The following is a 23,149-nucleotide window of genomic DNA, read 5'->3' on the forward strand; positions in this document are numbered from 1 at the left end:
TGACCTCCTCCCTGATGGATCCAGGAAAACACCACACCGGCAGGTAGAACAGCCCCGGGAAAAGGTCAGAGGAGGCTTTGACAAGAAATGCACAACCAGAGAGAGGATGCCTCATGTGGGATGCTTTGCTGGTGAACTGCCTCAAGCTATGGGCTTCAGAGGCAGTGACGACATCAGCATCAAGACCCCAACGTAGAGGATACATCACTGGGAGGGTGGCAGCTACTGCAACCACAGCCTAGGCATCAGTTTGGGGGCATGGCAGGTAGCTCCAGGTAACTCTTCTTGTTTCTTCACCCTGACACAAATCCTATGACTCTTTTTCTAACTTTCTGTGGCCAGCAATTAAAATATGACTAATGCAGTGAGCAGGGGAGTTACAACAATCATTAGACCCTTAAGGAAATGAGAGCTACTTAGAATGGGTTACCCGCTGTGGCAGGGCTGATGGCTCTGACTCTCCAAGAATGTTGGAACACTGCCAGGCCAGCCACGGGCACACCTGGGCCGAGCTGAGACACTCCCCGCAGGCAAGTTTTCAGAATCTGGGGGCCGCTCCCACCAAACTTCATAAAGCTTATGAGGCGTCAAAGATGTCCAGACATCCAAGTGAACCCAGCTCTACCCACATCACAAGGGTGTCCTCTGAAGACGAGGGTTTCCTTTCTTTCCCTCCTCCATCTTCAGCTCACTCAATCCCATTTTCACCCAAAGGCCACTAGGACTCGCAGACTACCTACTCTGGGATAATCAGATCTGGGGGGAGTGGTCTCTCCCCCTGTCTCTTTTCCCTTCCCTCCACTCTCAGCAATTAACAGGCACCGGGGAAAATGATAAGACATTTATTGATCATCTACAGCAGTATGACATCCTTCAAATCCCAGACAGGGTGTGAACACAGCATTAATGGAGGCAGCGGTAGCAGTGAGGTCCGTGGGGTTTATCTTTATTGTGGGAAATTAAACCCAGGCTGGTCCAGCTCCCATGAATGAGCCTGGAGTCACCTCTAGGGTACCCAGGGCTGAACCACCCCAGCCCTGACAGACGCAAAGCCTCAGAAGACAGACAGCAGACAAAAAACCCACACATGGCTGAGTACAGACACACCACAGGACCCAGAGTTCAGGGAGAGGAGAAAGAATGGGCATTGGTCCCACTAGAGGAATGTCCTACCCCCTTGAAGGGTTCCTAGGCAGATGGCACAGAGGTCCAGCACTCATAGAGTTCTCCCATCCCGATCTTCAAAGCAAACTGAACAAAGCGATGGGGATAAAGCTGGAATTCAGTGTCCACCCAAGCCCTGTGGCCTTGCCCTCACCCTCGGTAGGGTAACGGTTAACCCAAGGGGGCTCAAAGCAGTAGGCTGGTTGCAAGGGATACCATTTCAGGGGTCTTCACCCTAAGAATGAGCGCACAGCTGAGTTGTTTTCAGAGCTTGTAAACCGACAGGGAGCATTTCACTCCCACCTCCTCCCTAGCTAGGGGGCAGATGATGATGTAACCATGGCCACACCATTGCAGGTTAGGGGTTGAGGGTAAAGTGTGGAGTCCCAGAACAGATGGAGAGGGTTGGGTTTGCTGCAGGTAATCCTTCCACCACACCGACTCCATTGCTTCTCCTGTGCTGTGTAATGGACCCCTGGACTTCCTGCGAGTGCAGCCACTCCTGCAAGTGGTACAGTGTATTCTATGGCTGCTTGGAGTGTCCCATCGGACTCACATGCAGGATTGTGCAATACCGGTAGAGCCACATTCTCATTCAAAAACATGCGAGGCCCACCTGTTTCCTCATGAGTCCATGGGGAAGGTTTGCCTTCAGATATCCAAGTCTCTTCCAGCTCTAATAGTCTTTGAGTTTCCCCTGACAGGAACGAGTCAAGGTCAAACAGCAGGTGAGTGGCAAAGCTGGGGAGCCCCAAGTCCCAGGCTTTCTGCTCAAGGCTCCTCTAGCTGCTTTCCAGGTTCACTAGGCTCACATGGACTAGTGCTACAGGACTTTCTGCCTTCTCGTTGCAGGGGACAAAGGGTACACAATGAATTAAAGAGTCTCTCACAGCTTTCCCCCAAGTAAGAGAGGGTACAGAGCAAACAGAAGAGGTCCCGGTGTTGCGCAACAGGTACAGGGTTATTTCCAGCACTGGACCCTGGTCAAGGTCCCCATCACTGTCCACAGAGAAGTCAGTTCAGGGAAGATGGGGTTAGGAAAGGACTCATGGAGGGCTCCTGAGCGTGTCAAGGAGAACCTCATCACTGCACCCCGAGAATGGAGGCTGAGACTCAAAGGAGCAGCACCTCCAAATCCCTCTGACTGCTTGGCAGCCTAAGCCTGCCTGATGTAGAATCTTGTTTTGTGAGAACTAGACCCTTTGCTGACACACCCCGCTCACCATGAAGCAGAACAATCATGGCAGGAGACAGGACAAGACAAGGATGTCCTGTCCCCTAAACTATGTGGTCCATGAGATTTGGCCTCTGGAGTTTCATAGAACAAGATTCCACTTCCCAGGAATGATCCTGTACAGGCTGGGTGCCTCTTGGATCTACTCTGCTACTACCTCAGGGTTTCTGAGTCCATGGAGCCCTTTTCACCTTCCACACAGAATTTCTTAACCATTTTCCCTTCTCTGGATCCAGGCTGTATTGCTGCAAGCCTTGCCTGGGATCCATTCTAAGAGAAGATGGTTGGTGTTTAGACAGAACCCCAGAGGTACACTGGGCTACACACAGATCAGTAAGTCTTATTGCTTGCACTATAGATGTAAGAGGGTCAAGGGGACAGGGTTTAACCCAGCACCCAGCCTTGCACTATCCCTTCACTGCCTGAGGCCTGAGAGCCAGACCCTCCCAGAACATGTAGAATCCTTCAGGTACATCTGCTCACAAGACTAGCAAACTAATCATCTGGATAATAATCCTTCAGACAGACAAACAAAGCAACAGGATCCTGGAACTTCTAGAAGGACGCAGGCCCAGGGCTCAGGAAGCAGCAGCAGGGGCTCAGGAAGCAGCAAGGGCTCAGGGTTGATCTGGTTTTTGCTGTTTTGCAGTGAGGCAACTAGAAAGTCACAGTTTCTTCTTCCACAGTGAAGCAGACCCACTGATGGGGGTGACGACAAGTGAACGGGGTCCATAGGTCAGGGGCTGCACCTTGGACGGAGGGTGCCACAGGCAACCTGTCCCTGTCAAGCCTACAAGGCTAGCTCTGCCCGTCACATCTGAAACCCTATTCAAACGGCCATGGCCTGAGCTTCCCTCTGCTATGCACACTTGCACTGTGTTATCCAAATGGGAAAACAAACAGAACATCATTCTTCTTACCACACACATGCACATGCATCCATATACATGCACATGCGTCCACACACATGCACATGTGTCCACACATGTGTGCGCACACCCCTTGGATGTTATACACAAGAATATGTGTCTGTTTACCTGCCTCGTTTTTTTTTAACTAATGCAGAACCTGGAGACACACTAAAAAAAAACCTCATTTCGCAACCAAGGATGCTTAGGTCCAGCAAAGCACAGACGTGCTCACAGCCACAGCATTCTAAACCAGTGGAAATCCCAAACCATGGCTTCTTCTAAGTAGCTCAGGCTCCCTAGCCATGTCCAAAGTGCAGGGTGAGCAACTGATTCTTGTGTGGGTGATAACCTGGCTCTCAGAACCGGAGAGGGGATAGGAAGGGGAATAAGGTGCGGGGTAAAGGGTCAATGTACACGCAGTGGTTGGTCCAAGCCCCTAATGTTTCTGGGAAGGAGCAAGGAGGTGCTTTTCCCTTCTGGATTTGCCAGAGACCCAAAACCTGAACTCACTGGTCAAGAACACAGAGCTCTTCTCTACATCGTATCATCTAGAACCTTCTCCAGGCTTTCTAACACCCCCTCCAGCAGTGCAGTCTCAAATCTCCCATAGCTCCTTCTACTTAATACAACAGCAAGCAAGGCAGATTCCCACGGTTCCCATGCATTCTACAGCACGGTCACAAACAAGTCCATAGAGGCAGTGACAAAAACAAGCATCCATGTGAAAAGAGCTGAGCCACATGGTCCCATGGCACTACATCTTCCCTCTGTCTTTCCACATCTGGGCATGGCCTTATTTTGAAGCCTTAGGTTATGGCTGTGCAACATACAGCTGGAGAGCCAGGATGGGCACGAGAGAGCCACCACTCCTCCCATCAGCAGCCTCTGCTCATGCGCACGACAGACACAGCGTTCCCTCCAAATACCCTAAGAGGCCCACAGGTGATTCAAATGTCAAGGGCACATGGAGGAAGTCTTGCCGACATCTGAGTTTAGTAATGGAGTCCAGGCTGGGGGTGGCATCTACCGTTCTTGTCATCAGGAAAGGTAGGGCTGTGGGGAGCCCTGGGTGCAGGGCTCGGCTCATGGAAATTTAAAGTTGCTTCAGAACTCATTGATATCACTGCAAGGTGGCTGGTTCGCTCTAGACATGGCTTTGACTTCAAGGGAAATTGAGAGAGGAGAGAGCTAGGGGCTTTCTGTGGTTGGCAAGGCTGGAGAACGGCTTCTTCAGACTGTTCATTGTGGGCAGGAAGGGTAGAAATAAAGCTACCACATGATCAAGTCTTGAGTCAGGGCACAGCCGTGGACATGGTAAGATCTTCAGCTAGCTCATCTCTTTCCCAAATGCATCTGCATTTCTAGCTCTCAGCTCTTAGATCAAATGAAAAGCACCAGAGCTTTCCCTGACCCTCACCCCCACCCCAACCTAGGTATTTGAAGAGCCCTGTAACCCTCCCATCATCCAGGCACACAGGAGCTGAGCACCTGGATATCCTAGATGTCGGGTAAGCAAAAGAAGCCTCAGGTTGACCCACTCCAAAGGATGCCCTGGCCACTGAGCTGCATCTCTGGTCAGCTTCAGGAATCGGGACAGGCTGATAAGGGGCCCACATCTAAAGTCAATTTAGTGAAAATCTTCTGGGGTGGGCACTACCCCAGCCTCAATAAGACAGGCATGTTTCAGCCTCAGCTCACAAGGCCTTGAACCTGGGATCAGGCCATCACTGAGGCTGGCCTTGACACAATAGGTCAAGCTGAAACCTGGCAGAGATGAGCAGGGGCATGGATTGGGGGGAGAGATGGGGCAACTTTTCAAACTTGAGGTGTATTTACATGTCAAATTGGGCTCAATGAACTGCAGTAGGTGGGACCCAGACAGGAGGAGCAATACCAGCCTACACCCTATCTCTCTCTTCCCCCTTGGGGAGGAGCCCAGCTTCCTACCCAGGGCCTGCCCAAGGAGAGGGAAGAGGCACAAACAATTGCAGGCACCGGCCTGCAGCCCTAGCCTGTACAGAAGGGAGACAGGGCTCAGGTGGCCAAGTTGTCAGCCGGGAGGCTGGACATGCGGAGCTGGGAGCTGCTCTTGCTCAGAATGGACAGCTGGGTCCCTCCATTCACTCCACTGCTGGCCAGGGATGGGTGCCGATGCTTGAAGTCCATAGTGAAGTAACGGTTCACCTTCCAGCTCCGCCACTTCCTCTTAATCTCTGCCTGTACCTGCAATGAGCAACGTGTGCGTGACTTCCCAGCGAGCAGCTTCTATGTCCTGTCCTGGTCCTTTCCCAGCTGCCATGATGACTATCCACCCAACTCCCACTCCCTAGCTGTGTCCTGCAGCCTCGTCCTGCTCTGTCTTGGCAAAGTCCTCAGACAGCTTCCTCTGTAACTGCCAAGAGAGTTCTCCTAGCAACCTCTAGAAGCAAATGGATCACATAAAGATCATCACCCTTGTTGGCCACTGTGGGATACACATGAGATTTACTCAAATTGCTTAAAATATCCCAGATGCCCAAAGCCCGTGAAGGATGATATCAACATCCTTAGAGAAGGCCTAGACATCCACGGCTTTGAACGCTTCCAAGGTGAGAAGATTCCTAAGACTGCGAGTTATAAAATAGCCCATGCCTCTTGGCAAACCCCGGTAGCTCTGCATATGTAAACGGTGGCCATGCCAAGAAAGCGTAAGCCTCCATATGCCGCTTCAGCCAGGCACCTTTATGCCATATACACACGGTATGACTAGGAGCAGCACCCACACCCACTCTCCCCACTTCGTGCCTCCTCTCCCTCGGCAGACTCCAGACAAGCTGCCCAGACTCCTCCCTCTGGTTCTCCCAGGATCTTTAAGCAAAGCCCTCTCTGCGCTCTCTCCGTCTGCTATAATCTGATCTAGCTTGGCCTTCTGATTGTGGATGCTTATCTTCAATCTTAGATACAAACAAGGGGAAGAGTCTGCTGAGGCCAAGATCTTTCCACTAAGCCCGGAGCCTCAGGAAAAAGACCTCTCTCTGCTTGCAAACCCATCCCACACAGCCAGTCCCCTCCACTTCCCTGGCACCTCTATCCTGGGCTCTGCTCCAGAACATTACCCCAGCAGGCTAGAGAAGGAGCCCCAAATGGTATCTCTGGGAATGAAACGCCTCAGGAAGGCTCCAGGTTTCTCCTTAGGGTCTCTTCTAAGGTCTCATAGGCTCTGGGCTAGCAAGGATAGTCAGCCTGGCTTATTGGGGCTCGGTGGGCACTGCCTACCACAGCCTGATGACCCTATAGGGACTACTCCTGCTTGCTAAGACTCGTCCTTTGGGAAAGAACGCCAAGACATGTCTTTGGGAAAGAATGTGCCCTGGAGCTATGCTCTCAGCAGAGACGCCTTCACCAACTATGCTCTACTCTGTCTTCTGCTTCGGCCTTGGTTGCAGAGTTGGAGTGATTCTGGAACCGGTGGGGGATCCCGGGAGATGTTGGTACCACATTTCACTGACAGCTGTGTCACCTGTCCTCAGTCCTGGGAACCTGGAAGATCCCATCTGATGAACCTGCTCCCACTCTCTCCCCCAACACCCCTCATGTGCCCTGCTGAGAAAGGTGGGGAGACTGTGTCTTACCTCCCCGTTCAAGAAGCAGTAGAGTACGGCCACCACGAAGCCCTGGGAAAGAACACAAACATCCATGAGTCTACAAGCAAGGGACGTCCTGAGACACTGTGAGCACATGGGAGGAACAGCAGTGGAAAAGATACCATAAATAAAGGAAAACATCGCAGTCTAGACGGGGCACGCCTGTGCAAAGCTCTACAGTAATGCGGAATGCATCCTGATTCACTAAGACAGGCGCACCCATGAGGCCAAACGGCTGATAGACCAGTCCCCACTGACAGGCGTCTCATCTTGGATCTCACATTCACGTGGTCAAGTTCTTCCCATCACTGAAGACTATCTTTATCCCATTTTTTAGGGAAGCCTTTCGCCCTTTCTAGAGGAAACCAGAACATTCTCTGGGCTCTCCTACTAGTCTGCAGGCCCCTGAGAGCAGGGCTCCTTCAGAACAAGACAGACCGCTAGGATCTTTGTCCATCACTACCCCCTACTCTGTCCTCCCTTGGAAAACTGCTTTTATACAAAGCACAGCAACCCATGTGCGGTGAGTACTTGGCAGAGCATGAATTCAGCTTCTCAGCACGAAACAAAGCAACCGTTTCCTGAATGCTGGAAACCAGGTCTGTAGGACCTCAGTACCCCGGTGCTTTCATTTGAAAATGTCAGATGAATGGTGGCTAGACTATGCTGTCAAACATGAAGATGGGAGCCTTAGATTGTAACTCCTGGGCCAGAACATGAACTGGGGAAAAGGACTTTGCATTAACATTCAAGTCAGGTGTGCAGAGTAATTTCTGACCATCACCCTCAAATATCAATTTAAACAGGGAAAGATGCTCGCCTTACAACCCCCTCCACCATTAGCGTCTTTATTCACTTTCTTGCTGTGCTGCATGCACACACTATAGCCTCCAACTCATTCCTGCTTACACACTTACTGTGTGCACACATGATAGCCTCCTACGCATTCCTACTTACACACTTACTGTGTGCACACAGTACAGCCTCCTACTCATTCCTGCTTACACACTTACTGCATGCACACAATATAGCCTCCTACTCACTCCTGCTTACACACTTACTGCGTGCACACAGTACAGCCTCCCACTCATTCCTGCTTACACACTTACTGCGTGCACACAGTACAGCCTCCCACTCATTCCTGCTTACACACTTACTGTGTGCACACAGTACAGCCTCCTACTCATTCCTGCTTATATACTTGCTGTTACGTTCCTCTACTTGTCCCTGCACCCATTCATTTAAGGATCTATCCAGGTACCTCCAGCCCACTCAGGTCTCTGTGTCAGGCCCAAGACTGGGGTCCCCTGTGCCAGGGACTCAGGTGGATAAGACAGAACTCCAGTCCTCATGAGGCTGGAGGACATGACTGAAGTTAGGATGTGGACATGGCACGAGGGTCTTGAAGTTAGTTATCTTATCTCCGGGGCTTTATAGAGCGCTTTCATCTCAAGTCACTCAGGGGGACCTGGGTCAGGATCCCCAGGCACAGACACAGCCAGACTCTGCCGCATCTTAGAGCAGCAGAAAGGACTGTAGAAGACCTGTGCTTGAGCACTCATGTCAGAGACAAACACTGAGATTGGAAGTCAAGGTGCACAGGGTTACAAAGCTGGCCGTGGGTCAGAGGTCAGGGCTCAGTTTCCAATGAGCTATGCCCTCCGCAAGCACGGCGCCTACCTGAAAGGATCCCAGGCCAAGCTCAAACACGAGTCTCTCCCTCTTGCTGACATTCTCCGGAGAGAAGGCGAATACTGTGTAGTGGATTCCGAACAGTGGGATGAGCAGCAGGGTGGAGCGAGCCAGCCGTCTGTCAGGAGAAAGCAAAAATCTGCTGGGGGACTGCAGAGCTTGGGAGCAGGGAGGGCAGAGGGCCTGTCACCAGCCCTGGCTACCTCTCAGTGCCCCTGCTCTCAGACCTGCTTGGCATCCTTTACTGATGCAAGGGGTCTGGGAGTGAGGGAGCCAACTAGAGCCCAGGGTTCCCAGGATGTTGTAAGGAGGAACCTAGTCAGTACCCTGCAGGGCCACTGAAAATATAGCATTTATAGGGCCCCCTTGCATAAATGTATAAAATCAGAGGAAAATTCAGGATAGGATTAGAGTCAAAACAAATCTGTCCTGGCTCAGAGGGAAGCCACCTGACCTCAAAAACAGCTGCCCAAAGACCCATGGAGATAGGGCTTTTCCAAGTCTGGGAATGGCTAGGGATATTGTGAGCAATCCTAGTGACCAGGAGGGAGGGTACTAGGTGTACCTTAGAGGAACTTGGAAGGGTTTCAAGGAAGGATTTACTGACTGAGCAGAAATTCTACCTGCACAAGAGAGAGCTGCTGCCCAGGAAACTGAGTCAAAGGATAAGAAGGATGTCTGCCCTAAGGATGGGTCAGCCAGAGAGCCCACCATGCCTCCTGGGATCCTCTCTTGCTCTTAGCTCTTGCAATAGCGCCAAGAGTTGGTAGGGCCCTGTCTAACTATACAGAGACAGAGGTTCACAGGGAGGGCACCAGACACACGTGGGCTGGGAATGCTGCTCTGGGGGAGTAAATTATCACAGGAGCTTCCCCGAGTGGGTCCCATCCCCGGACACCGGTCCCCTGTGAACCTCCCCAAAGAGCCCAGCTCTCCTCTGCAGATGCTTTTCCCTCAGCTTTATCCAGGCCCCTGGAACCACCAACCTCACCCTATCCTGCCACAGCTTAGCCCTCAGAAGGGGACTGTAAATATAAGGGTGACTATTTGACTGGAAGCAACTCTACCATGTGCCCCTCATATCCCCTTCCCAGTCTCTCCGGGGAAAAAAATCCCTAGATTTGAATAATGCCCTTGGTATCCCAGCTTCTATTAGAGGAAAGACAAGAAGTGGTGGGGGAGGGGCGGGGAGAAGGAGGGAGGAGGGAAGGGGAGAGGAATAGAAGCTTGGGGTGATCTTTAGGAGAAGAAAAGCCCACAGTTGTGGGGCTCACAGTGGCTCCCTTGCTCGAAGGCAGCATATCCTATAGACTAGGACAGAGCCAATGGGATCTGAGTGAGTCTCTGCATGAGCCCACATGGGTTCCTAGCAGCCTGTCTTCATCATTGTCTACACCCGGTGGCCCTGAAGAGGGCCCCTCTTTTATATGTTAGGTTTCACAGCGAGTACCTTCAGTCAACGCTGGAAATGCCTGTTCTATGGAACATCAGCTAGAGTCCTTAAAACCCAGTATCTCCCGGGCACTAGGACCCACTTGTCTCTCGATGCCCAGGATCTGACACCAGAAAGCAGCAGTGTCTGGAGACAGAATGGAGGTTGGAAGGCCTGGGAGATGCGCCTACAAAAGCAGATGCATGGCCTATCTGGGGGTCCTGTTGGGTCCTGAGCAGGCTAGGGCCCTGCTTTCCTCCTCCAACTTCCCCTCTGCAGTGAACCCATTCTAGGTTCTTGACCCAGCAGAGTAAAAAGGAACCTGGGAACCAAGATGCTAAGCCTCCCAGGGTTCACGGCAGCCTTCTGTGTCTTGGGTTCAGACTGAGAAACTGGCTTTTGGGAAGGGTGCCAGAGCCTTCCCAGTCACAGGGCAGATGTAGGTCTGAATGGAGGGCTTCATGGGATGTGGCCCAAGAGCAGTATGTCTTTTCAGAGCTCTGAAGCAGGGATGACAACCAGGGATTCAGAACACTTCTGAATAGGCCCTTGGTAGACAGGGTGACAGATGAGAGGCCTCAGGAACCTGGTGTGTGGGACCAGTAACGTCTGAGCTGACTGCCTGGGAATGGGAATTCCAAGACAAGCTATGTCTTGAAACTGATTAACCTAGATAGACAGAGAGACACAACCTCTACCTCTAACCTCCTACCCCAAAGAACCATCCATAGGAAGAAGATTCCTACAGCCCCAAGAAGACCTTCTAGTGCTCAGAGCCCCCAGAACTCTCGGTGGACTGTCAGGAAAGGCACACCTCCCACTGTGTGAGTATCATAGGTGACCCAGGGTGTGCTTCTTAGGATGTTCTAGGTTCCAGTCCATGCCCTTCCCAGTCATGTGACTTACTCTACCTCATCAGATTCCAATTTCCTTGTCTATAAAATGGAGGCAGTGCAAGAAGCCACTGTACAGGGTCCTTGTGGGGTCTGAACTCAGTCAAGAAGCACACGACGTGCTCAACGCATAGTGAACTCATCCCCGCTCTGAGCTCTTACAGTTCGGCAACTGCCAAGACCAAAGCCCAGAGAAGTGGGGATCTGAGGTTGCACACGCTTCTGTCAGCAGTCACTGACTGCTGCCCTTGGAGCTGGGGTTTGAGGAAGGACACACTTCCATCAGCAGCCGTTAACTGCTCACTATGGAACGAGTCAGGCATCAGTATAGCCACGAAGTCAAGATGTCCCTGCAATGCCACAGCTCCAATATCCACATGCCCTCCAGCGCCACCCACAAGATTGCAGAGAACTCACAAGACACATATCAGCATGCAACAGCCAGGAAGAGGGCAGGCAGGGAGGCTCCGGGTGGCCCTCCACACTCCTCCAGCCCAAAGGAAGACAAGCACAGGTGGTGGCAGCAATAGCAGCATGCATCCCCCACCCCTCCAGGGCACCCGGCCACAGCCACGGCCACACACACTTACAGAGTAATGGTGGATAGTTCTGACATCTTGCAAGAGTGCTGCTGAGCCCGCTGTGGCTTGCAGTAGCATTTCTGCACGCAGCTGCTGGATGTGACAAGATTAGCACTTCTGTCAGCTGGGAACATTGGGCAGCGGAGAAACTGCAGTAGGACTTGGGAAGACTTAGTTCATGGGGTGCAGGGAGGGCAGAGAAGTGAGGGAATGGAGACAAGCTAAGGAAGTCACGCAGAGGAGAACGAGGAAGCTAAGGACTCAAACAGAGTCAGTTCTGGACAAAGGAATCTATGTCCATAAGTGTATGTGTGTGTACATAGTTCTCTCTCTCTCTCTCTCTCTCTCTCTCTCTCTCTCTCACACACACACACACACACACACACACACACACACACATACACACACACACACACACACTGGGGCCACTAGTAGGCGAGTAGTATTAAAAGGCTGGGAATCAGACAGGAAGCCAGAGGTCATATCTCTGTCAGCCCCAGACTCAGAGCATGGCTTTGCCAAGGTCACTCAGTAAGATGAGTAGGTGGAAGCTCGGGCTGGGGACCTCATATATGGTTGGCACGAGGAGACAGAGTTCCAGGCTTGTTAGCAAGGATTACCATGGGTGTTCTGATCATGTCTTCTTCCCCCACTCCCAACTCCTCTCAGTGTGAGGACACACAGGACAGTAGAGGCAGGCCTGACTTAATGAACTGTTCATTCGTCTGACCTGTATTTACCTACTACTAATATAGCCACTGCCCTAGCTGATGCTCAAATTAAAATTGATCAAAATACAATTGAATGAATACTCTACTATCTCAAAATTCTAGTCACAGTAGCAGAGCTTCATAGTCACACACAGCTAGTGGTGACCATGTGGATACAAAACCACAGAACGCTTGAGGAACTCCACAGGTCGGCATGAAGATATACTGCACCATCCAGGTATATGGACGGGGGCTGAATAGCAAAGCCTGAAGAGATGAGAGCCTTGAGAAAGTCCAGGGCCTAGGCTGGCTATGCACGCTGCTGTCCTCCTTCACAGAGGCATCTAGCTACTGCTCTCCTGCCTCTGCTGATTCTCTCTGGTCCTGCTCATGCTTGAGCTGGCAAAAGCCAGGGACACTAGTTTCCCTACCAGAGATGAAGAGTCCTGTCACCTTAGATAACAAGTTACCTAGCCACAGAGGGCTCTGGAGCACCTCATATTGGCGAGTTAAGGCAGTAATCAAGTGTGGATTCGATTCCAATGGAGAAGCATATGCAGGAGCAATTAGGTCCTTCACATTCAGAGACCTGTCTTCTGACACCAGCTGGATCTAAAGGCAACTAGAGTCTGGAGACACACTACTCGGCTGAGGCAAGAACTTGCATTGTGTATTTTCAGATGAGGCAAATGCAAGCCTGCTCAGCAGGCTGTTTCTTTCCAGGCCTGTGGTACTCATTCAATAAATGACATCTTTTATCTCAAATCACCTATGGGAGGTGCTGTATTTTGTAAGTGTTCTTTGATGCCTTGCTACTCAAGGGTAGACCAGCAGCAGGAATAGTACCTGACTGCATATCACTAGCAGACTGTGGTGCCACTCTGGTCAGCTGCCCTGCCAGCTCAGGAGCTGCCCTTCAACCTCAGCCTGAGGGTGTAATGGAGAAGCCCTATTGCAAGGTATTCATGAGAATGACCTTGTGTGTTCTTTGTAAATGACAGTGGACTGGATTGTGTGTGTATATATATTTGTGTGCATGTGTATGGAGGAAGAGAGAGAGATACAAATATGTAAATAAGGACCTCTGGGTCCACAGGAACAGAAGCTATTCTTGCCTTGTCTTCTCCCTCATCCGGACCAAGTGGCTGACAACCCTAAACCGTGGTTGAAGCAGACAAGGCCAGTCTAAGACACCACACACCCACATATCTGTTGTCCAATTTCTGCCACCTTAAATTCCAAGCTTTAGTTTTCCTCCCCCAAGACCTCTCCTTTTTTTCCCAAAACTGTCCCATATTCCTCCATCTTGGGGTTCCCCGACATTTTACAGTAAACACAGACTCCTCTGGTTTTCCTTTAAAAATTCCTGACAATAACCAAACGACAATTTAGTGATATGTTCAGTGGGATGGGTCGCCCTGATGGGAGATGAAGGTCGCATCAGGAAACAGCAAAGGCAAGAGTGACATCCAGGGGACTCTCAGGGGAGACTATCCACAGAAGGAGGGGAAGAGGGCCTCTCCACACCCCTGCCCCTGGCTTGCAGTGACTTGCAAACGGTCTCACTAAAAAGCAACAGGATGAACAGAGGCAGAAGAGCTGAACCAGAGAATGAGAAAAGCAGGGTGTAGGACTCCCAGGATAACTAGGCAAGAGTAGAGAAAGCGACACCCAGGCCAACCTGGAAGACCGCCCTGAGTCCAAGGAAGCTCAGGAGACTCAGAGAAATGTGCTAGGCGCATCAGAAGATGGAGATCTCGGGTGGTCAGTGGGGGTTGGCCTGTGGGAATCTGGCCAGTGGCTGGTGCAGCTGAGCCCCCTCTGCAAGTCAGGGCAGCCTTGGCTTCTAGGTCCAGCTCTGACATGGTTTCTCTTCATCTGTGGGAAGGTCAGGGCTATTCCAGGTTCTCAGCTCTCTTGTCTATCCTAGGGATCTGGTGCAAGGTTAATACAGTGCCTTCTGCGTGAAGGATTGGCTGAATTGAAGCCCCAGGAAACATCCAATAGGATATTAGACAGACAACTATCCATGCCCTGTACAGACAGTACTCCCATCGTCTTCACCTCCGAGCCTAGGAATCCATGTACTACTGCTTCCTTGGCGGTCTGTAGGTCATGGTGGTCTCCTGATGCTCTCCCGCACCTTCAGAGCACTGCCCAGGTCCCAAGAAATATTCCCCAGAAACAGCATCCCTACTTAAAGTATGGCTCATCACCACTTCCTCCTCCAACAAGAAGACAGAATGAGCCTGGGATCCCAGAGGGCTCCATACCGGTCTCAGGGCTTTATAGCCACCGACTTACTGGGGGGGGGTCTTTTCCTGGGTTTCTCAGGATAACAGTTTCCCCAAACCACCCCTGATAGAACTCTGGGGGCAGATGCTCATTGACAGGGTGGGGGTAATGGGGTACAGGGACTGGAAGGCTGTACCTGTAGGGCAAATCCTTGTCTGAATATCCTGACTGAAGGGCTTTCCGCACACACAGAGCCTGTCCTGGAAGGAGGTGGAAGACGCCCTGTGGGGAGGGGGAGGGGGGACTGCACAGAGGTTTTCCCTCATCACCTCAGACCTAAGAGGTAGCTTCCAATGCACACCTCCCAGATTAGAGCCAGTCATAGGCACTAAGAATGAAGCCAGGCCATGTCATGGCTGGACTGAGACATTCCTTTCTCAGTCTGAGTCTTCTAGAAAACCTCCTTCTCCTCCACCCTCCAGAGTCGGGGAGCTGTGCTTAGTAGAAGCTCAGGCTTTAGGCCAAAACAAAGCAACCCTGCCCAGCCCGGGGTTGAATGCTTGCACAGCCCTAACCTGAGCCCCTGCTGACCCTAACCCAGACCGAGGCTCCCCTGCCCTCTGCAGGGTCCCACATCCGGCAGATCCTTCAAGGCTGAGCCAGGAGCAGCTTGGTTGACAGTGGACAAACCCTTAGTATCTGCACAGCTGGAACCAACCTACAGGAAAGGGGGTGAATGCTGGTCTGAGGGCACAGGCAGGGGGTCCTCTCGGGCTTTCTTGGGGACTCTCAGTCTTAAATTTGTTCTGGAAACAGAGGAAAAAAACCAGAGAGCTGTTGTGGGGAGGCCAGAAGGGTCTTCGCAGAAAAATACATACATCTGGGAACTCAGGCATAGCCTCCCTCCATGCCCTGCCCACCCCAAATTCTCCCTCCAACCTAGTGCAGGCACCTGAGCTTAGAGCCAGCTTCCCTAAAGCCCTGAGAGTGGAATACTTTTATAGGGAGGATGTCTGGAGCCTACCAAGGATCTTTACTCAGGAAGCCTTTTATTGTATACACTGGCTTAACCCTATCATTCACAATCTGTGGATTCCTTGAGACCAGAAAGGATGACACAAGCCAGCACTGATGCAAACTGTGGCCACAGCTTAGCTCTTTCCCGCTGGATTTGCCAAGCTTCATGGAGCACTAGTGTCCTCTGCTGTAAAAGGGCCTTCTAGTTAGGGATAGCTTGCCCAGCTGTGCTTGTAAGCATCAACCGTATGCAGGTGTTTTTACATGCTCTGCAGCTCCCAGAGGCTTTGTCACCAGGGTCAGCGAGGTCCCCTTAACCCCGGGAACACTCAGATACATAGCTGAATTCAACAGGATCGAGCTAATCCCTTGTCCAGTCTTACAGATATCATCCACCTGAGTTTTTCGTCTTTGAAGCTAGAGACTATCATAGGTTTGGGTTTTTTCCTACCAAATAGCACTGGTCAAACCTAGAAAGTGCTGTTTTTATGCTAAGAAAGTAAACCAACTAGCTGTTTCTTCAAAGTTCTGGATTGACGTGTGACTATGAATATAACTATAAAAAGCATGCGCTAATTACAAGTGGTTCTTATCTATGCATTAGGGAGAACCACTGTTCTTTACCACCAGGCCAGAGGCAGCAGTTGTTATTGTCTGGGGCAGGGCATTTGAAATGGCAAATGTGTGATCAGGGTTCCCAGAGCTCCCTTGGGTGTGTCTCTGCATAGGCATAGGGAGAAGCTGGAAGGATCTTCCCCTTCCACCCAAAGAAGATGGCTCAGAGCCTCAGAACAGGACATAGATCCTACCAGGAAGCGGAGGAGACTGAGGAAGGTTGATAGTGCTCAGGAGAAAGTTGGGCTAAATTAGCTTCTCCCCAGCTCCAATGACAAGAGGTGACAGTCCACAGGAGGGCCAGCTTACAAGGCAAGCAAGAGAAACTGAGGCTGGGCATAGAGGCACGACTTTAACAGGAAAGTAGCAGAGGGGAGAAGGGGTCTGCTTCGTGACTGCCTGAGACAGTGCAGAGCAAGAAGCAAAAGAACCACTGCCCTAGCAAGAGGTCATGACTTCTACCAATAACGTCCTATTATGTCACCTGCAGATAAGGAAGAGCCGACAAAGAGTAGCAAATAAATAAATAGCTGGAAAAACATGAAAAAAATGACAAGTGAGTCGCTTAAATAAATAAATAAACAGATAAATAAATAAATAAATCATGGCAAAACATGAAGCAGGCATGGGGGAAGATAGTAAAATAACCACAAAGGCATCCCCTTTTCAATCGTATAGTTATTGCAGAGGCAGAGAACATGTAGTGTATATAATAAAGACACTGTGCTACCCACTGGCACAGAGAAACAGTGGTTTCTGTCTCCCCCGAAGGAGCCTCAAGGAGGAGGACCTAGGACTCGATCTCTTGGCAGCACTGCTTTTCTCCCTAGGAGAATGACTGGCGGGTCCTCTGCTTCACTCTCTCTGCTGTCCCCCTCACTTTTCTCAGGGAAGCCATCAAGGCTGCGAGCCTCAGGCTGGGTCTATAACAAAGACCCCGGTGATGCGGTGAGAGTCCCATGGCAACCCTCTTCTACCCTCAGCTGCTACCACGCCCTTCCACAATCAACCTCGCAGACAGAGCCTGTGACCTTTCTCTTTAGCATTAGAAGCGTCTCCACACGCCACGCCTCCACACGCCACGCCCCATTCCTGAGGCCGGAGGAGGAGGGTGAGTCAACAGGATCTCTGTCTGATTTCAGAATGAGAAGGGGCAGGATTCAGGTGGTCATGTTTCTTGGGTAGTGGCTACAACCCGACTTCTGGGAACTCAAAGGCCTAGAAGCCACATGTCTTATAAGCGTAGCGAAAGCCTTGCACTCATTGGAGTCACTCAATGCTCCCCTGCTAGGGACGAAGGGGGCGGAGGCAGAAGGTCAGGCAGAAACAGAGGTGGACAGAGCTGTTCCGAAGGAAGGCGGAGGAAAGAGAATCCCATGCAGAGCATGACCAAGGAGAAGGTTCCCCCTGCTGACTGCCAGGCACTTAGCAGTTTCTGCATAGTAGATGAGGGGGCGTGGCCGGTCACAGCCGCGCCTCCAATGGGCTCATCTTCCCACAGAACGAGCATCCCCAAAGGAAAGCGGACTTCTAAACAACCTAGACCCTAGCTGCCCCCGGGACTCCGGAGTTCTCCGCTGACTTTCCTGCCACCCGAGAGGCTCTGTCGGCCTTTCTCTCTCTTTTCCTTTCCATGCAGGGCTCACGGAGCTGAGGAGCTCCGGGTTGGCTGAGGCCTGGGAGGGCAGTTGTAGTTCACAGGCACTTTAATGAGGAAGAAATCTTGCCAATCCCCATGCTAGGTCAACCTGCCAGCAAAGTTCAAGCTCTGTCCTGCCTGTGACCCCGAGTGCAGGCCATGTGGTCGGAAATGGCTGTGGCATCCACACAGCCACATAGCATACTTACAAGTAGATGCTGGACTCATTGCCTCCCATGTCTGGGGACTGCAGCTTCTGTACCAGGATGATGATGATGCCGATGAAAAGCACGAAGTTCACCTGAGCAGGGAAGGAAAGGCAAACTCGAGTCTCTGTCCAGCCTGGTATCCCGCCCAATCGGACCCTCTCCCAGCCAGGCAGGTCCCCTTGCAGACTTCTAAGGTTCCCACTGAGTCATCCAAAGGAAAAGAAGGAAATAAGAAAAAGAATTCTACGCGAAAAGCTGGAAATAGAGAACACGGGGAGTAAGTAGGGAGGCGAGGCCTCTCTGGAAGAGAACAGAGAGAAGGCTAGGGTGATGGAAAAGCATAGCTAAAGGGGTGACTGCACAGGGGATTCCAAACTCAGCAGATGGTGGGGATGCGGCCCTGCAATCCCCGCACTTGCAAGGCTAAAGCAGCGGGAACATGTATTCCGGGGCAGCCTGGAACACTTAGCAAGACCCTGCCTCAGAGATAGAGAGATAGAGGTGGGGCGGGGATAGCGAGAAAGTTCCAGTTCAGAGTTGCGGGATCCAAGGAAGCAGTCAGAGCATTCTTAGTTAGAGGACTGCCTGGGAACAGCGGTAGCAGCATGAGCCATCGGGGACAGATGCTTTCCAAACAAAGTAGGAAGCTGCGTGTGTACTGCGAACGGAGGAGGAAGGGCTGCAAATAAATGCAAAGGAGGCACAACAAGCAGACAGCGTGCACAGCGACATCTCTGGGCCGGAGCCAACGTCGCCCTTAAGAAAAGAACAACACGATTCTATTTAAAAACAATAACAGCTCCTAAGAACAACTAGGGATGCGAGAGCTGGAAAGTGAACGTCTTAGAGCTGCAAGCTGCGGCACACCAAAGGGGACACTGCGCAGGTGAAGAGTCAGGAGAAAGAAACGGGAAGCGATAGGCAGCTTGATCGAGAAGGACCCTGTCTGTGTTCTTCTTTGCCTCACAGATCTATGAGAGCAAGAAAGACATCCCTGCTCTGCCGTGCCTGCTGCTGCTGCCTAATTAATGCTTGAATGGACTCCGCAAATATTGCTAAGGAGAAAGTACCATTAAGTATTTGGGGGGGGGGGACAGCACAAGAGACAGACTATTTCAAATCATGCAAGAACATTGACCAAAACCAGGAAACTAAAACGAGCAAGAACAACTCACTAGGAGATGAAAGGTCTGAGAAGAGCAGTAAGTTCAGAAGGAAACTTAAAAGTCGTCAAAAGTATACGCATTAGAAAACAGTAGGCCCAGATAATTTTCTGAACTTGTCAAGAAAATGCAATTCCCTGAAATATAATTGTTTCATAGCAAATAAAAACAAAATCTCAAAAGATCTTGCTGCAAAAAATAAAAAAAAAACAAAACAAAGAGAGGGAAGAGAGGTAGCTCAGCTGATAAAACCTTACAAGCATGAGGACTAGGTTTGATCCCTAGAATTTGTGTTAAGAAAACAAAAAGAAAGAAAAGATAGGTGTGACAGCATGTTCTTGTCATCTGAGGGCTGAGTGACAGACACAGGCAGGTCCGGGGCTGCATTCCAAGCCAGTGAGAAACCCTTCAGAAGAAATCCAAATGGGCAGAATTCTGAGGAATTGTACTAGAGACTGATCTGTTCTCTCCTCCCCATTCCACACACACACACACACACACACACACACACACACACACACGGGGGGGGGGGCGGGGAACAGACACACCCCCAACAGAAACTGAGCATGGTGACACATACCGACAGTTCCAGACCTCAAGAGATGAAAGAAGGAAGATCATGAACCGAGGCCAGCCTTGCTTACGTAGTGAGACCCTGTTTCAAACGGCAGAACAAAACAAAGCCAGGCAGGAACAGAAAATAAGTTCACACTGACATATAAGATACATGGAAAACAATGCAGAGATTTTAAGGAAAACATTCACAAAGAGAACTTGGTGGTACATGAAAAAAGGAAGCAGATTATGACCACAGAGATTTCATCCTAGGAATGCAAAGAAATGTACTAGTACTCCTTATGATGAGAGACCAAAAAAAATTTTTTTTCAATCATCCCTATGAGACTGACAAATAATTAGTAATAGACACATCAGCATAGACACAGGAAGCACAGGTGAGCACTCCTGCTCCTTGTCCACGGCCATGTGAATAGTAAAAAACTCTCTGTCCCAGAATCTTGTTCCTAGCGATCTGTCCCAAAAACCTAAGCACATGTGCTCAGAGCCAAATACAAAGGTATCCCTAGCAGTAGAGAAAACCCAGACTGGTAGATGACACTATTCGGTCAAAGGGCAAGATCTCGTCAGCACATGTGAATAAATGCAATACCCGTGCTCAGCTTTATAACAACACACACGAAAGCCAGCCAGGAAGAAACCCTTGCCCAATTGCATGCAAGACAACTGCCAAAAACTAGAGCAAACATTGTCCTCCATAAAAACAAGGAATAAAAGGAACAGATATTGGGAAAGATGGGCAAAAGCTGTTTTCAGTTACAGGTTACATAATTTTCTATGTAGAAACCCCATGTGAACCAAATAAAGAGGGATTAAACTCATGAGAGAATTCAAAAATGTAACTCAGCCAAGAAATCACAAACACTGATCACTTCTCTACATGGCCCCGATAGCCCACCAGCTACCACAGTGAAGGAAAGATCCCTAGATTCCACTAAGGGCCAGGCTGGGAAACATCTCAGAGGAAGCAAATGGCAGCAAGAAAGACTGGCAGCCAGGGAATTTTGTGGTGTTCTTAGAGAATATCAATTTCCCTCCAAACTGGTACATAATTCAAGGCAGAGCTCCACCAGATTTTTTTCTGACAACTTAGCAAGGATATTCAAAAATCTGCCTAGGTGAATGTCTGGGAAATGTTCAACAGAACAAAGAAGAAATTTACACATAAGGTGGTGAAACATGCGGGTCAGAGTAGCTGTCCGGCCACCTGCACAGGCATCTGAGTAGCACAAGCAGAAGGTCTTCAACACAGTGCATAGGTGCTGGGGATAAATAACTTTCCAGCATATAAGATTCCGTAAGAACACTAAGGATTGGAAATGTGAAGCCATCAAAAATAGAAGAGTAGAGAAATGGATAGCAGTTTTAAAAAGACAAAAAGTAAATATATTATTTCTTAAAGATACATTGATAATCAAAACCACAACCGTGTTGTGAAGAAATTAAGAGGAGATTGGTTGCAAAGCTTGAGGTGACTGAAATCCTCCATAAACAAGAAAGGAGGCTGGGGACTGTAGATGTGAAGGCTGAGGGTCCCAAGGCACCAAAGTCACGCTGGCCTGGGAACACTGCTCCTCAGCTGATCTGAAAGACAATCTCTTGGAGGACAAAGACGTTCACAGGAGTGTCCAAAATAAGTATAAGCCACCAAAGGGCTGTTTAGAAGTGTTCGGGCCCACAAAAAACACAGAGAAACAGACACGCCATGCAGAAGCCAGCGCCACCTCCACGGGACTGTGCCCCATCAAATGACTGTTACTGCAAGTACACGGAGTGTCTGGCCAGCAAAGCCACCAAAGGGGACGCGATCTGTTGAAGCATTTTTGCAAAATGGCGGAGAATCTGAAATGTTAAACGTATACCCTTCGACCAGCAATTCTCTAGAGAGTCACTTTAAAGAAAAACTTAGAGACACTCAAAATTACACGTGAAATTACTCCTAGTAACACCTTTCATAATAATTAAAAACAGAATAATGTGCCTGTCCCAACCCTAGAGGAATAACTTAATAATGTGCGCATATATATATATATATATATATATATATATACAGTATATAATAGAGCTACGACAGAGTTTCTCTTTCCGTTCCCCGTACTCTCTTTGTCTACCTCTCCCTGCCCTTTGTCCCCAGGACACTCACCATTATAGAACCAACCACGGGGCCTTTGATGACCCACCACAGGGCCGTGCTGTCGTTCATATCCCAGCAGCTGAAAGACGGCAAAGAGGAGAAATCATAACAGACCCTGCAGAGCATCAGGTGACAGGAGGGGCCTGCACTGTTCTCCCCCTGTAGCCCCTGGCCAGGGCGATCTGGAAGTAGGGGTGGGTGCTAGAAGAATACCCCATCACCCGAGGCTTTGTTGTTGTTTCTGCTCCTTGGTCATAGCAGAAACTGGAGCCCAAGAATCAGGGTTACAGTGGGACCCCTGGAAAGGACATGCCTCTCATTCAGATTCGGGGTCCTTAGGATGACCTTGGGGTTGAAAGTGACCTCACCTTCAATGTTCTTCCTCCTTCTTTCCAAAGGATAACAGATGTTCAGAGTAACCCCAAACCAGATGGGCTCAGAAATGTACCCATTCTGTTGCTGGGTTGTCACTTAAGACAAGGCTGACCACAAGGGGCGAAGGCTGAGAGGAACCTGGGACCAGGCTTTGGTCTGGGGTTGAGACAGGTTTGATCAAACAAGGTGAAGAGTCAGGTGCTGCCCAGGACTGAGGTTTGTCCAGAACAACACTGGGGAGGTCGTGTGAAACCAGGCAGGCACTGAAGCCCATGCCTGAAATGTCCTCAGTACCACAGCCTGTGTTTCTCCAGCGGTACTCACCCTGCATCATCGAAGTAGAGTCTCAGCACAGCCCACACAGTCACACACACAGTAGGGGTCCCTGAAGAACGACAAAAGGGGTACTTTTAGCCTGGGGTGGGGGTTCCTGGGGGGACCCTACTGTCCCTCATCTCCAGCTTGCCATCTCCCCTAGTTTCAGGCCCTTTGGTCTCCCAAGATGATTCCTGGGTATAGCTCTCCCTCAGAAAATGGGGTCTCCATGGGAAGGAAGTAAAAGAGAAAATGGTTCTAAGAATTAACAAGAAGTCCACAGCCTTCTTGTGAGGTGAGGGCTCTGCTGGAACCAAATGTACAACTGACTAGGAGGCCTGAACCCATCCAGACTGACCCTGTCAGGAACCTACCCCAGCCAATAATGGTGTACCAGTAGAAGTATCTCCTCTCGGGGAAGAAGGTCTCCACCAGCAGGGTGAAGAGGTACAGGCCTTCAATGAACAGCCAGAAGTAGTTGGACACCACGCAGTAGTGAAAGAAAACCATGACAGCTTTGCATTCCACCTACAGCGACAGCCGGAGGAACAGTTGAGCTCTCTGCCCCGCCCCCAGGTAAACCCTGAAATCCAGCTCCACAGAACACGAGGAAATCCTGAGGTCTATCCGT

General features: G+C 50.3%; 1 protein-coding gene across 7 annotated transcripts in view; it reads right to left on the minus strand.

The window, feature by feature from the left end:
* Nucleotides 1-826: 826 nt before the first annotated feature.
* Adcyap1r1 (ADCYAP receptor type I) overlaps nucleotides 827-23,149 on the minus strand; it is a 53,609-nt gene continuing 31,286 nt past the window's right edge. For 2 of the 7 annotated variants that reach the window (XM_085691046.2, XM_085691045.2), the window contains 9 exons: nucleotides 22,893-23,046; nucleotides 22,528-22,588; nucleotides 21,838-21,907; nucleotides 17,956-18,047; nucleotides 15,198-15,281; nucleotides 11,540-11,623; nucleotides 8,613-8,742; nucleotides 6,921-6,962; nucleotides 827-5,532 (listed from right to left, as the gene is read on the minus strand). In XM_085691046.2, coding sequence (XP_085547172.1) covers nucleotides 5,344-5,532; nucleotides 6,921-6,962; nucleotides 8,613-8,742; nucleotides 11,540-11,623; nucleotides 15,198-15,281; nucleotides 17,956-18,047; nucleotides 21,838-21,907; nucleotides 22,528-22,588; nucleotides 22,893-23,046 — 906 coding nt within the window. In that variant the 3' untranslated portion in view covers nucleotides 827-5,343. The remainder of the gene's footprint in view (nucleotides 5,533-6,920; nucleotides 6,963-8,612; nucleotides 8,743-11,539; nucleotides 11,624-15,197; nucleotides 15,282-17,955; nucleotides 18,048-21,837; nucleotides 21,908-22,527; nucleotides 22,589-22,892; nucleotides 23,047-23,149) is intronic. The other 5 variants (XM_085691049.2, XM_085691047.2, XM_085691048.2 and 2 more) reach the window with 4 other exon arrangements.

This window comes from Myodes glareolus, chromosome 6 (assembly GCF_982192425.1).
Source record: "Myodes glareolus chromosome 6, mMyoGla1.1, whole genome shotgun sequence".
Lineage (NCBI taxonomy): Eukaryota > Metazoa > Chordata > Mammalia > Rodentia > Cricetidae > Myodes > Myodes glareolus.